Source organism: Haemaphysalis longicornis, unplaced genomic scaffold (genome assembly GCF_048455015.1).
Source record: "Haemaphysalis longicornis isolate Haplotype H1 unplaced genomic scaffold, Haemaphysalis longicornis Haplotype H1 scaffold_25, whole genome shotgun sequence".
Taxonomy (NCBI): domain Eukaryota; kingdom Metazoa; phylum Arthropoda; class Arachnida; order Ixodida; family Ixodidae; genus Haemaphysalis; species Haemaphysalis longicornis.
In genome coordinates this window covers 4,357,872-4,373,559 of record NW_027526314.1, presented here as the reverse complement: position 1 = coordinate 4,373,559, position 15,688 = coordinate 4,357,872, and the positions used below count along the sequence as shown (strand labels likewise).

The 15,688-nt window shown below is 44.5% G+C and overlaps 1 protein-coding gene across 1 annotated transcript; it reads left to right on the top strand.

Annotated features, from left to right (window-relative positions):
• The first annotated feature begins 239 nt into the window (after window positions 1–239).
• On the top strand, window positions 240–13,763 carry LOC144172649 (uncharacterized). The gene is made up of 2 exons (XM_077701290.1): window positions 240–333; window positions 9,353–13,763. The coding sequence occupies exons 1-2, from the start codon at window positions 325–327 to the stop codon at window positions 9,701–9,703; spliced, it is 360 nt and encodes a 119-aa protein (XP_077557416.1). The 5' UTR covers window positions 240–324; the 3' UTR covers window positions 9,704–13,763.
• Window positions 13,764–15,688: the final 1,925 nt, after the last annotated feature.

Below are 15,688 nucleotides of genomic sequence, written 5' to 3'. Positions count from 1 at the left end.
CTTTAATGAAAGCTGAGAGCGAGGAGGTAGTGCATTGGTACTCTCTTACGCTAAACGTGTTTGCGGTTTTACCTCTTAACGTGTAGGCGTCGCCGCGATACAGAAAGTGCGCCCTTGAGCGGCTGCAGAGAACGGCCAGCTGGGATGAGTGTCCATCCGCGGAAAAGACCCACCGCACGCCGGAAGCGCAGCTTACGCGGCGCTCGGATCGATGGCCGGTTGGAGGGGCGCTCCAGGTTTATAAGAGTCGTCGGTTGGACGGCACAAGTCACACACGGCGCCAACGACTGAGCCGAAAGCCCAACCCCGTGACGGCCAAGCACGATGGAACGGGTGAGATCTTGCAAAGAGTACGCAGACTTGCTTGACTTTGGTTGCTGCTATTGCGCTAACCGGTATATTGAAAATAGCTTATGGCCACACTTTTTCTGCAAAAACCATGTCTGAATCTTCCTGAGATTCCGTTGCATGATTTGTCATAGCAGCGTTGATACTACATCCGAGTAATTGGGTGTAATTAGCGAGACGTTGAGTAAGGGGGAGCAACAAAAAAGAAATTTAGAACATGACACAGTAAATGGCTACAGGGAACAGCACACCCATGGACATCTACGTCATTGGTGTACCGTTACGGGAAAAATTTACCATGGTTCTAGAAAGTTTTTAGGTAAGTTACATTTTACTAAAATCATAAATTTCACAAAATCATAAAGACCAACTGTTTCTTCTTCTTTCTCTGTGTCCTTTTCAGTTTCATTGTGGGCTGTTATTGTCGTAGAAATTCTCAGATTGTGCGCAGAGGGAGCACCAAGATTTCGACATACCTTCATTATTCTACGGTGCCCTTTGCGATTCTATCTGCTTTTAAATTGCCTGATCGCGCGCTATACTGTTCTATGGTATCGGCCGCGGCATGTCTGTCACACAATAATCCTAGTACGCGTTTTTCAACGTTAAGAAAATCGGCCATCTGTACCTTCTATGGTGACGGAATTTTGAATGGCCAAACGTAAATTTCTTCCAAGGGTTTCTACTTGTGGCTTTCCAAGTACTCTTTGTACAAAACAGGGGGTCACTCTGTTTGTCACTTCAGGTGGTTATCCCGTCTCACACCGTATGTGGATTCACGAGCACCACATACTTTCCCATTTTTTTCCCCTCTGACTCTGCAGTTGAAAAATTTACCCGGGAACAAAATCTCGTCTTTTTCTACAGTGATATACCCAACTGGCAGTTTGTACCACTTAATGTATTTGCTTTTCCGCGTGCTGTGCTCGTAAAAGCAACCGTTCCTTCAGGAGGCGGCTCGAAAGCGAGCTATTGCCCCTTTCTGTGTCAGTGTGCAATGATGCTCAAGTGTTTGTATGCGCGTGCGTGCGCGCATCTGTGGACGCGTGCGCATGCGCTCATGTTTTCGTGGCTGTTTCGCGTGTACTTGCTTAGTTGCGTGTCTGTGTGCAACCCATATTATCTGGGCATTAGGTGCGGCGAGTCGGGTCCCCCACCAATGTAGCATTTCAAACTCATTGAAATGCATTTACAATTTCCGCACTTGACTCTCATTTCCGGCAGAGATCTTTCGTAATCTTTCCCACCTAGATTCCGCACCAAATATTTCGCTTTGAAATGCATGGACTTCTCTACGCTTATTTTTGGCCCGGCCTCGCAAGCTTTTTTCTCATTGCCATTTAATAAACCTTCCCTCAGGTGATCCTTGTCAATGTCCCCTATGGTGTTTTCGTTTTCCACCTTTTGGAAAAAATGGGTGTTTCGGGACGGTCATCTTCTCCACTAGGCCCTCCTCCAGTTTATCGTTCTCTTCGTAGTCTTTCCCGCTTTTCATGGGGCAGGGGCAGGTTTGGGATGTTTTGGCCACCGGAAACAAGAAGAGAAAGGCGGAGGTAAGAAACGAGAGCCTAAAGCTGGAATTTTCTAAAGGGCATAATTTGGGACTGACGTAAAATTGAGTAAGGCTGAAGCCCCACTTGGGCTGCACTGCCCTGTTTGAAATTAAAAAAGACAATAAAGCCGGTAAGGTCTCATGAGTTAAAAAAACACAGCCAGAAATCCAGCCTAAAAGACAGACCGTTCAGAAACGTAGTAAAAACGTTGCGCAAATGTGAGAGCTCGCACATCGGAAGCGGGCTCCTTGAATACGAAATGCGCGAGAATACCTTGTGGCGCGTTCAATAATTCCTGCGCAATTCACCGCCAAAAGAGAGTGCCCTTACAGTTGTGGCTGGTACCTTACAGGTCTCTAGAACCTGGTATGACCTCAAGCTGCGCCCAAAACGAGCTATATTCGTTGAGCTGTGAAAAACGTCTTTGAAAAACGCACAGTAACTCTTGCGTAATCAGTCCCGAAATAACAGTGCTGAGCCGGGGAGCTCCCCGTGTAAGTTCCAAAGACCCCGCACGTAACTGATGTATAGGGACAATGGCAACGTCACTCGAGAAGCGTCGTTCTATCATGCGAGGCGTTGCCTACTCTATCACTGCGCGTCCAGTGGCGTTCACTGGCTTCCCTGGAGTTCAGTGCTGTCGGATACAAGACGGAACGGATAGAAGGCTGGCCATGGCTGTAGGGAAAGCTATTAACGGGGAAAAAATGTGAACCGAACGAGCGGATCGCCATCATGGGACGAAACTGCGAACAACGAATGATTATATCAATGTATTGATTTTCTTCCCCAAAGGGTGGACACTAGTAGAAAGCAGGGAAGGCCTGGCCTTCTATGTGCGGTGGGGAAGAACATTTGGTCGAAAGTCCACATTAGATTAGCAGCGGGAAGAATAAGGTACGATGCTGCCTAGTATTAGACAAACCGACTTTTGCTCATCTGCCCATCTGGTCGGCCTTTGTTTTTGTTATTCCTATTCAATTTTGATCCGCAGCTGCCGTAATATTTTAATGCTGACACCCACTTCCTTTGTGAACTTTCTGTTTGTTTTCGTTGCTTAGAGTGCGTGAATTGTTAATTCTGAGCATTGCACCGTTTATCATCTTTGGAGCTCCTGCAGTGCAAGTTCATCGAATCATCGCCCTGTACTCTCGACTCTGACAGCGAATTTACAGTTATTACGTATATTCACTTGAACATTTATTCAGATTGAGAACCATAAACAGAACGAAAAAACGTATTTAAAACCCACCAATAATTTCGCCCAAATCAAAAGAAAGACGCGAGTGCGCATGATATTTCATAACGCGTACAAGAATGACAAAGAGGCGACAAACATGAATGCGACTGCAGACGTCTAGCTTCGGCACATTAAAGCAGATATTAAAATAGGTATTCGTCCCATGAAATATTATAGTCGCGTCCGGGGTTCATCGATGAAACCATCTACAAGTTAAGAGCTGTGTGTCAATACTGTGGTAAATAAATTGCTGCAACCTTCAGAATTCCCGGTAACGTAGCGTACCGAAGAGCAGGCAATACCTACACGGCATAGTTCTTGTAGGTGACGGCGTGAGCATTTATTAACGATGCTTCTCATTTAGTAAGCGATAAGTGTAGTGGTTTTGGTGCATTCTGTAAGTATGGACTTACTTCTTCGTAAAACCTTGCGACTTCCGCTTCCCAACCGTTTCACCGCAAAGGGGAAGGGGGGGGGGAGGGAGAGTATTTATTTATTTATTTATTTATTTATTTATTTATTTATTTATTTATTTATTTATTTATTTATTTATTTATTTATTTATTTATTTATTTATTTATTTATTTATTTATTTATTTATTTATTTATTTATTTATTTATTTATTTATTTATTTATTTATTTATTTATTTGGTCAATACTGCCAGCAGCCTTTTAGCCGCCAAGGCAGGAGAGTACAAAACAGTGAAATGGATTTTGCAAACTGCGAGCACAGAAGAGGAACAAGAGATAACATAGACATATAACACAAATATGCTGAATATTTAAAGAACGATAAAAACACAGAGACAAAAACAAATATTACTGAATTCTGTAATGTGTGAGGATCAAGTTCGTAACAGTACGATTTGGCATGTAAATGACAAAGTACACACTGGAAAAAAGTGTACGACAGGCGTAGCACTAGTTGTAGCTTATGCAGAACAGAAAAAGGCAATAAAGTCATATAAAGGCCATACCTCCTTTCAATGGCGTCAACACAAAAAATACATGAGCAGGGGAAATACAGGCTTGGAAAAAAACAGCATAGACAACAGCCAACACGTCGGAACAGATATTATCGAATGGTTCAGCGACGCTCAGATGTACGAAATCAGAGTGAAGCAGTTGTCGGGTTTCAAATAAGACATGCAGGTTGAGTTCTGTGTTGAAGGATTAGAACCGAGCGTAGCAAAAAAAGAATCCAAGGATGACGCATTTACCACTTCGTACGAAAGAACGTTTCGGTCCCTAATCGTCCTTGGAAAAAAAGAGAAACGGTGGGCGTTTGTTTTACTACGAGGAACCAGAATTTTGTTATCATGCTTCCTTCGTGTCTCGCGCGCTGTGTTATATTGTACATAGTCATGATAATTTAGTCTAGTGTGCCCATTGACAATGTTGAACAGGGTTTTGAGTCGGTGAACTTTGCGGCGTGATTCAAGTGTTGGGAGCTCGGACCTGTTGCGTGATTCCGTGATAGAAATGTGCCTCCCATACGCGTGATAGATAAACCTTAGCGCTTTGTTCTGAACGCCCTCAATACAAGCGGTGTATTTTTTTGTGTGCGGGTCCCAGATGGTGTCCGCATATTCCAATAATGGGCGTACCAGGTGTGTGTAGGCAACAAGTTTTGTCTTGCTAGTGCAGTGCTTTAGTCGCTGTTTTACAAACCATAAGCGTCGTGATGCCACCGTGACCATGTTGGTGATATGGGCATTCCAAGATAGATTAGATGATATAAGAAGGCTCTGAGTAACCTGTTTGATTGGGTTGTCATTTATTTTTTAGACATGCTGTAGCGAGTTCTTTTTACGGCTTATGGTCATTTGAATGCATTTTGAACTGTTTAGGGTCATTTCCCAACGTCTAAACCAGTTTTCAACCGCGAGAAGATACGTATCTATCAGTTGGTGATCCTCAGGTGATCGGACATCATGGTAAACTACGCAGTCGTCCGCAAAAAAGCGGCATTGCACAGGAAAGTAAAACGAAAAATCATTTCAAGAAATGAGAAATAGAAGCATCCCAAGGACAGAAACCAGCGGCACGCCCGAGAGGACTGCTGTCAATGGGGAATTGAAGTTGCCTATGTTAACAAATTGGTGTCGTTAAGAAAGATAGGAATCCAGCCACTGAGTTATTTTTGTGTTGCGTAATATTTGGCGGAGTTTAGTTTTTAGATGAACGTGAGAAACCTGATCGAAGGCCTTGCGGAAATCAAGAAAAACAACGTCAATCTGTCCGGCGTTATCGAGTGAAGTGGAGATTTCATTAGTTATATGGATAAGCTGAGTCGTCGTTGATAGTCGACGCCAGAACCCATGCTGACTCTGAAGAAAAAAGTCGTTAGTCTCTAAGAATGAGCGGATGTGGCTGAAAATAAAGTGTTCCAGTACTTAGCTACATGTGCATAGCAAAGAAATAGGTCGATAATTGGATGGCGATAGTTTGTCACCAGATTTGTGAATGGGTTTGACCTTCGCCGTCTTCCAGTCCTTCGGTATTTCGTTTCGGCCTAAACTTTCACTAAATATTGTAAAAATAAATTTGCTGCACCATTCCGCGTACCGAAAAAGAAAGGCATTTGGTATTTCATCGGGTCCCGCAGACTTCTTATTGTCTAAACTTAATAGGGCTGAAAAAATTCCTTCTTCACTTATTGTTATATCAGGTAGATCAAAGCCTTTTGTTTGGAATGATTCAGTTGCGCTGTTGCTGCGAAGAAAAACCGACGAAAAAAATCGTTAAAAGCTGTTGCGCTCCTGGTGGGATCAGTAACTTCTGTGCCGTCTATTTTTATTCTAGTGACAGGATTCGTTTTGAGTGTGATGTGCATCCAGTACTTTTTGGGGTCCTTGGTAAGAAAATCATGCATTTTGACATTAAAGAAATTGAACCTAGAAGTCTTTATTTTCGTTCTTAGTTCGTTGCGAAGAGATGTTAGTCTGTTAGACGAGGTTCCAGAAGTGGTGCGTGAAATGCGTTTTACTCTACGTTTAAGTTGAAGTATCTCGCGCGTGATCCAGGGGCTTGGATTATTTTGTTTTTTCCGTTTAAGGGGTACGTATTTTTCAATGCATTCAATTACTGTTCCTTTGAAGAACTGCCACAAATCGTTTACAGTGTAATTAACGCTGTTGGCCATATTTGTGAACAAGTCAAACTTTTGTTCAAGGAAATCTAGTATACTTTCGTCCTGGGTGTTAATAAAATCGATAATCGCTTGGGAAGTTTTCGGTTCGACTGGGTCAGTTACACGCGCGAGGCTACTTTTAAAGATGACCATTTTATGACCTGCTATGCCTGCAAGGATGTCTACTGAGCATACGAACTTTTCCACCTCAAAAGAAACAAAAATTAGATCGAGGGTGGAACTAGTATTGGCCGTAATTCGTGTCGGAGACTGTACTAGTTGTTTGAGGTCGTAGGAAAAAATAGGGTCTAATAGTAGGTCCGCATGGCGACAGGGAATTTCAGAGGTCATAGTTTCCCAGTTAATTTTAGGCAGGTTAAAGTCACCGCCAATAATTACGTGACTGTATCGCTTCCTCTGTTCACGAATAAAATCTTGAAAAAATTCTAATGTTGAAAGGTCAGAGGTTGGTGATCGGTATGCTGCACCAATAAGCGACTTCAGGTTTCCCCAATTTAAAACTATCCAAACCATTTCAACGTTGCTATCATGGTTAACAACTACGTAGTTAGAGCCCTTTTTTACAATGAGTGCAACGCCGCCGCCTCTTGAATCCCTGTCGTGACGAATTATTTCGTGAGAGTCGGGTATGATGGCCTCGTTGAGGATATTGCCACGTAGCCAAGTTTCAGTAACGATTATTACGTCAGGATCATGCGTGAAAAGAATAATTTCTATATCGTCAGTTTTGTTAACGGTACTCCTGGCATTTGCGTTCAGGAGAGTAAACGGCTTTCAAGGGTGGCACAAATTTTTCACAGATATGATTTTCGGTCGGCCTACTGAGCCTGCGCAGTCATGTTTTGGGGGAGGCCGTCATTGCGGATTCATAGGGACCATTTTGTCCAGTGCGTCGTCCCAACGAAAGAGCTTGCTGTTGATCTTGATTTTGTCGAATGACTGAACTACTTTATCGCCATTGTCGCGATGTTGTTTGGTAGGGATGCAAGGGATACAAGGGATGCAATAATGTGGGCGGCGCTGGTAAGCTTCGGACCATCATGAGCTTTTTTATCTAATTGAGAGGAACGTACACTATGGGTTCTCACGGTTTCAAATAATGCTGCGATGTATGGACGTTTCTAGAACGGACATTCTTATATTAAGGGCTGTTAAATAGCATTGAAAAAGACACGGTGATTTTTCTCGCGATCACTGGATCCAGGACTGCCGCAAACTTGCGTCACCCGAACATCATGGGAGCAAGTAAAATCTAAACGACCGTTTATGCTGAAGCACGACCTAATCAAGGTTCGATGAGTGCGCACCAGGTGTGAGTGAGGGGTACAAATGACATGACTTACCCTCACTATGTAATTACGAACGTAAGAGTCACCCAGAAGCATTATTATAAGGTAGTGTCTATTATCACGGCAACCGTGAGAATTACCGTAAGACATTTCTCACGGCAGTCGCCTTTCATTGGCTAAGCACGCTGCCCAGAGATTCTATGGGATAAATATTCCGTAAGAAGCCGCGTTTTTCGCAGCTGTCCCTGAAGCGCTTTGGTATAGTACTTGCCATTGATAGAGGAGGCTCAGGTACGAGTCCGACATTGCGTAGTTTTATTTTTAAGCTTTCTCAATTTTTTGGTCATCGTGATTTTGAACGCTTTTTACTTTACTCTGTTTTTTTACGATATCAAGAGATCAACGCACAGGACTTCTAGAATGGGTTGGATTACGTTTAATATAGGTTGTGTTCTGTGTCGCTGGGCTGGGTTAGATGGGGTTTGTTCCAGTTAATTGGGCTGGATTTGGGTAGTCTATGATGCTTTAGGTTAGGTTACGTTAGGTTCACTGAAGTTATGTTATGTTAGGTTACGTTGGGGCGTGATATTAATCAGCGAATTTTAGGCTAGCCAGCTTTTGTGAAAACTGCCGTGAGATTAGGCGCAGCTTCACTGTAGTATCTTTATTTTGCGTGAAATTGTGGGTGTCGCTTGCATGGCGAAATTATTAGTTTCTATATATTTCTCGATGAGAGTCGCCTAATTTCATTCTTAGAGCCTTTTTTTGGTGCATGCCGAGTCCAACACCATTTAGAGGTTCTTGAAAAGTCACATTATGTGGATGATGCGTGAATCAATCCCGTTTCTCAGTTCATTTTTCTAACCCGCCGCGGTGGCTCAGTGGCTAAGGCGTTGCGCTGCTGAGCACGAGGTCGCGGGTTCGGTTCCCGGCCGCTTTTCTGATGGAGGCGAAAAGCAAAAACGCCCGTGTGTGCGAGATTTCGGCGCACGTTAAAGATCCCCAGGTGGTCAAAATTACTCCGGAGCCTTCCACTACGGCGCGTCTCATCGCCTCCGTTGCGTCGACGCGTTAAACAGTACAATCAATCAATCAAGTTCATTTTTCTAATTTTGTAGATTTTTATCACACTCCTTAGTGACATGGAACTTCTGTGGTAGCTATTTCTTAATAATTGCCTCAAACCTTGAAAAAAAAAAACGACGCTGTCACGAAATGCTTTCGCAGTGAAAACGAATTACGTAGTAACTTAATAAATGAGTACATGCTTACGACACATTGTATTTGGGTTAGAGTACAAAATACTAGCGCTCTGAATAGTTTGAAAGATATCACTTTATTAAGGCAGGGTTTTTAAAATACATTAACTTGACCAAGGCCTTCAAGCTTTCTACAGATTGTGTGCTTGAAAGGCTATTGAGGCGCCGGTTGCAGATATATTCGTAGCACTACACTAAAAAAATAGGTGGCTGGCCATCGTCCCACATTAATACGGACGTCCCGAGTTCCCCACCATCATTTCTTCGTGTGATTCACAAATATTTAAATGCAGTGCTCCTTCAATGAGGCCATTTTTCCCTGTTTAAGGATGAAAATTGTTGCAGTGTTCCTGTGTGGCTAAATAATGCGGCGCGATACATGAAACACTTTATGGGGACGCTGCCCTTGGCTCAGTGGATCAGAAAAAAATTCAGCGCTAAACTCCTTTCACTATCTAATACGTTTTACTAGAACACGTCTGTTATGGTATTGCCTATGTCTTCGCAGACTCCGCTGTCGCTGCTTTCGGTGTGCCTACTCCTACTCTACTGTGTGACCTTCCTCGAGGCGCCTGCAGTCGGAGCTGCCGCCGTAGCAGCTCCCGCAGCGGAGCCCTGGTGGGCTGCGATCGAACCTCGGGCAGGGAGCGTCCAGCGGCGCTCACCATTCCTCGATCAAGCCGCCCTTCTGGCCTCTCTCGCCGCGGAAGACCTGTGCCCGTCCCACAGCGATGTTCGCGACCTCTGCCAGCAGTGCGCAAAAGTTACAAAGGACCCCAAGGCATTCCGTATGTGCTGCAGCAACACCCGGGACGCGCGGACCTGGTGTGCAACATTTCTCGACTTCGGGCTCAACTGAAACGACTGTGACGGCCTTTCTTTCGGCACAACCACCATTCACCAAGCGTTGCCTTGACAATGCTGCCTGGCGCCAGTAACCTGCACGGCTTGCCAATCTTCTTTATTACTCTTGCTTTCTGTCACCTTAGTATACAGCAAAAAATATAAATAAATCGCTATCTAAAGTCTTGCAACCGGTTGTTGCTTCCTCTCGATATTTAGTCTTTTTACTTAGCTGCTCTTTGGACGAACTTAGTACAGACATGTACAGTTGCGTATTGATGTAAAAATAAGGGGGTAAATTTTTGTGCACTATATTCTTTATTTGTGTGGGGTCTCTGTAATCTTCATTATTTTATTTGTGCCCGCTGTTATTTACCCCTATTTATTTCAAGAGAGCTCATATACAATGGTGATGACAATGTCGACTGCTGCTGCAAACCCAGGCTCCAGAAAGTTCGTCCTTTTTGTGCCAAAGAGGTGACTTCCACACGTTGATTGCGGAGGCCACGTGTTTTAAAGCAGTGGAATGATTAGCTTTTGTCAAAAAACAAAGGTGCACGGATGTAAACCCAAAATGTCAAATAACAATCAAACGGGAGTGAAATGAAGGCCATAACATCAACTGCATAAACTTGCAAGGCGGACTTAGCAGAAGAAATAGACTGGAGATCGAATGGTGCTGAACGAAGCACCAATTTCTAGTATTCCAACAGTTCTCATATACATTGCACTGTAAAGCATTGTAAATGTGAAACAGCGAAAGGGTCGTTTTTTTTTCAGGTCAGAAAATTCAATTAGTCAAGGGGGCACCGTCTTCCGCAGCAAACAGAAGGGGAGGGGGTGGTATGGACAAAGCGAGGACGAGTATGTGCACGGGTGTTTACTTGTTCATAAGTTCAGATCACTTTCAATCGCGCCGCACCCATTCTAATCACGCTCCCGTTAGCAGGGATAGTGTGTGCCATACTAAGGAAACCCTAGAAACCCTAGAATGGCTTCCGCTGTAAAGAGAAAATAAATAACCTCATTTGGGTTCGATTCGGATTTCAACCAGGGCCACCAGAGCAGGAGTCAAGTGCACTAACCACTGCGCTAAGCGGGCACTTCGTCTGGATGGAACAGGAATAATCCTGATGCGTGCTCTTTGACAGATTAACGTGACGCCACGTGAGTAGAACTTGACCATGCAGACGAGAGCTCTGACTCTGGGGAAGCTGCCACGGGAATCGCGGCCAGTCTGCCTGTCAGGGTAATTCATGTCAAAAGACGAAGACAGGAAATCAAAGAGACAGAAACACTACGTATCAGCAGAGAAGTGTTTCCTAATCGCTAGGCTTTTGCCTTAAAAACACGTAAACATATTGAGGTCATGCAGAACGTTTTTGTATTTATCGGAACTACTGATTCCCGATGGCGGATTTGACAAACCTGGCCGCCTAGATACACCCTGCGTTCGCCTCTTTTGCGTCATTCCAGAATAATCGAACAACTAATAAACGTGTTGCTAGGCTAAATCGACGTAAACGGTACCGGATAATCCTTATTCTGGACAAGAAGCCGTATATTTGGCCTCTGAGAACAAGTTTCACCAATAAAGGCCGGTTTTACGACGAAAATTGAACACTGGGACTCGAACCCAGCTCATTATCGTCTAAACCCTCGACATTACCCTTAAGGAATCAAAGCCGAACAGCACAGCTGTTTTTACGGTTGCTCGCGAAAATACAAAGAATGTTCTAGGCAAACCAGTAGACGTTATTGGGGCTGCTTCTAGGGGGCCAGGTTTGTCAATCACGCTTTCAGTTAAGATAAATTACCCAACGACAAGTAATTTCCTGATATCTCCCTTCCACAACTGAAAAGATATAATAGTGAGGAACTTCGTAATATTGTTTTAATAGCTGACCTGTACAGGGGCCGGGGCTGCAGGCTTATAAGTACCGAGGTCGATCCACGCTGGTTGGTCTTCTAAGGAATTGCTTACTCTCCCGAACAGGACAAGTGCACATCACGTGATGTAGATGGGAAGTTAATAAATCGCAAAACACCTCAAATAAGCAATAGGCAGACAGGACATCACCAAAAACATCAAAGAAGAATGGGAACGTTGCCCACCGGAGGCTGCGTTGCTAAAAACTGATAGATGAACTAATAGATGAACTCCTCAGGAAGTACTCCGTACGTGGCTTTAAGTAAAAAAATCCGCTGGTAATTCCGCTTTTGAAGGAATGTGTAAAAAAAAGCACATAATATGATGACACGTTCATTCGCAAACACATGGGCACAACGGGAGACGATTGCCGGTCACATATCACTAAAAGAAGGTTTTACACGACGCACCCATTTACTTCGGCCCCGTAAATCTACGACGCCTTCTGTGCACTTCTAACGAAACCTAACTTTAGGACTAACGTCCCACTTTGAGGTTTTTGCCGTCCACCGGTAGCCATTTAAAAAAGTACTCATTGCACTAAACGCTCATAAAGATGCGGGTACCCGTTGCCGCCGTATAATACTTCAATGCAAAACATTAGGCCTCATTCCGGTGCTCTGCCACATATCTGACAGTTGTTGTGGTTAAACTAGCAAAAGGATACACACCCGCGGAATTGCACGTGCTAGCGGTGGGCTATCGGAAAGGAACAGGACTACATGCTGCTGCCGTGCGCTTTTCTATAGATGCTGTAATACATGGATCAATCCACCAATTACAGCGCAAGAACTCCGAAGATCGAGCACACAAAAAATGGGGCCTCTGTCTAAATTTTATATGCATACTCTGAAGCCTAGCAAAGTCAAGCATATCCAATGCCCACAATGAGGTACTGCACAACGCCCTATATTTCTATGTTCAGACTGTATACCGACGTACCAGCCATATTGTGCGCTATGGACGTAAAAAGACGGCGTTTCACGCAGTTTGGTTGGCGGAGACGGCAAATGACGTCATTATTTCAAGATATTGCGACAGTTGTGACAACAGTGTCAACCCGGCCTAAGCAGTAATGTATGCTACTTTTGCGCTACGATCATTGTTGCCGTGGCGAAGAGGACTAATCAAACTTTATTAAAACATTGTACGCGCTTGCGCATAATCCAGGTTCACGCAGTTATATGTCACTATAACTTTTGATTGTGTCATCACCATATTATCGTGAAGATTTATTGTCACCACATCTGCCCGCTTCTCCGGCCTTGACCACCCCTGTGTATATTTTTTAAAGCCCCATCTCATATCTTCTGTTGCCCAGTGTGCGGGCTTATAAGGAGATGAGCTTGGCCGCATGAGCTTTTGCTTTGCATTGTTGGTGGTGCGCAACTTTTGGCGTGGCCGAGAAACATTTGACAGAAACTGTACCGGCGTTGAAATGGTGCCCTCGGTGTTGGTGACTGCTGGGGTCGAGCTGGGGTAGGATGGGGTCTGGACGATATCGGTCTAGCTATTACGCGTGGTGGTGAAGAGTACTTCCGTTAAAGGGGTCGTACTGTGACTTTGCGTTCGTCGGGGTTGTACCCGCCACGCATGTCGGGTAGATTGGTTGTCACCTTGATATTAGTACGGATGGGGGGAAGGACTGGGTCATGCGTCTTGGGGCGGTTGGATTTGGGACCCGCCTAATACCCTAAGGACAGCTCGGCCGGCAGAGGTTAGTGAGGCATGCCACTTAACGAGTGTTTTGTGCCTCGAGGAGCTGGGAGAGTGGGCAACGTTTTTTTATTATTATTACAGAGGGATAGAATATGCAGGTTAAAACACGTATAATTCTCTAGAACTGTTGATTTATTTGTTCTGTCGCTGCTTACAGCAATGCACATACATTACTTACCTACTTATTTTTTCCTTGGGATTCGTGTTTAAGATCTCTCAAACCATACAAAAGGAAGATGTGGGATGTTACTATCTCCGAATCGTACAGCCAGTTCTAATGTGCACCATTGCAGTGTAGCGAAAATATTTTCGAAGGCTTACAGGGTTAGATGTTTCCCTCAGGCTCGGTGCTCGCCCTGGCTTCCCAACGCAAGAGTTTATGCCCGTACACTTCAAATAAAAAGAAAAAGAAGGCAACCCTGACAAGCTTGCGGTTGCACGTTGCAAAAGTGTCTTATCTTATTTGTTCACTTTGGGTCTCTAATTTTCTAGTCATGCTCGATGAGTTGCTGTTAGCTGGTTAGAAACTAATAAATCTCGTTCAAATTAGAATTTGTACTATTACTTTGTTACAATCTCCGTTACCGCCCACGGAAAGTAATCGTGTGAGGCGGACTCCATCCAACAAAATTCCTTATTTACGATTTACATCATTGAGTCGCTATACCTTCGCATTATTTGATGATGATCGATGATAACGATGATGACGACGATGGTGATAAATGGGAAGATGGTTGGGGTGGTCGTTTACTTTGTGATTTAAACAGAACAAAAGTCTGGCCTGCTAAACCCACGAAGGACTTAGCAACCCTTGAAGGGATCTTTGAATACATTCATTATAAGTTTATGTTGTAGCGGCTATACAATCAGGACCACCACGAGGACAAATATATTTATTAAAAGAGTGAATCAGTGGGGCCACTGTCAAGATTTCCCAATTCTGATATGATATCTACTGTCTCTCTTGGTCATCAGCATTTCATATCCACGCGGTGATTATAGCTGACCTCACGCGGCTTGTGGCTTACCGCTCACCGTAAAAAGAACATCGCAGAGAGGGCGGGTGCAAGAGCGGCGCGGATGGAGACTCAATCAACCGCAGGCAATACATCGTTTTATTTAGTAATTTTTTCGATTATTCATACATTCATTTATCTATCTCACGAGCACGAAATGTAGCATTGCGTGAGGGGTGGATTTCCGGGTAAAGTAAAAATAGGAGCTAGTGTTTCTGTATCCTTTGTTAAAATAAGCAGGAGGGAGAGAGAGAGAGAGAGAGAGAAAGAGAAACATTGAACCTCTCCCCTAATATACTGCAGCACAATTCAGAGGTATTTAAGAAAAAATCCCGCCAATCCACCCCGTGAATGTGGTTGGAAAGCAAAGCTGTAAACGGCACCCATAACGATTACCCATGCGACGTCATTTAAATTCACTCACATCGCTCTACAAATAGTAAAACCAGAGAGAAGTGAAATGCACTTAACCACGCCATTTATTACTTCAAAGAGGTATTCTTGGTAAGCTTAAATCAATGCATGATGCATGAATGGTGTTTGGTTGAGTTGTATTGGTGTAGCACAAGAGTGGAAACTTTTTTTTTATAAAATTAAAGTAAGCTCCAACCCGGTCCGCTGTTAGACGATCTCACTTCTCCGTCTCTGCGCCGCGGACGGAGGTGACGAGATTTGCGGCAGAGAAGGAGGAGGACGAGGAAGAAATGCTTCTTTTCTGATTACTGAACGGCCCAGAGTGCAGCCCTGGGGAGTGATTCCTTCTTCTGGGGGCCTATATGCAGTCCGCGCGGCCTGTGTTCTGACCACCCGCTGAAGCTGGGTAGGTAGAGAGTGCCTGGAAAGCAGCACCTCCAATTGCTCTTGTTGGGTAGTTGACGGAAAGAAAGGAGGGTGCTCAGGGCTAAAGTAGCACACCCCGATTACGGGGCGGAGTGTTCCTACTTCTGATCAAAATTTACATTCGGCGTCGTAGCGATTCGGATACATTAAGTGAAGACGCGTAGGCTGTGGGAAGAAGCGCAGGCTTGTTGGGTGGGCGTATTTGTTGCCCTCCATTGAAGCGTGAGGGGGTGTCCAGATGAGCTGAATGGAACCGTTTGGGGAGTGCTTTATAGCACGCGCAGTACAGGTCGGGACACCCAACCCGACTGGTAATTCCAATAGGCTTGCTGGGAATTGGTGACTACCCTCCGAACCCTGGTTGAGTGAGAGCCAAGGTGATGGCTGCCCCTTCTGCTGCCGTCATTTCTTAGGTCCTAAGCGAGGTACACGCAAGGAGGTTCGTTCTGGAGGTAGCCACGAGGATGGCATATTGCTGCCCTCGATGTTTGGAGGC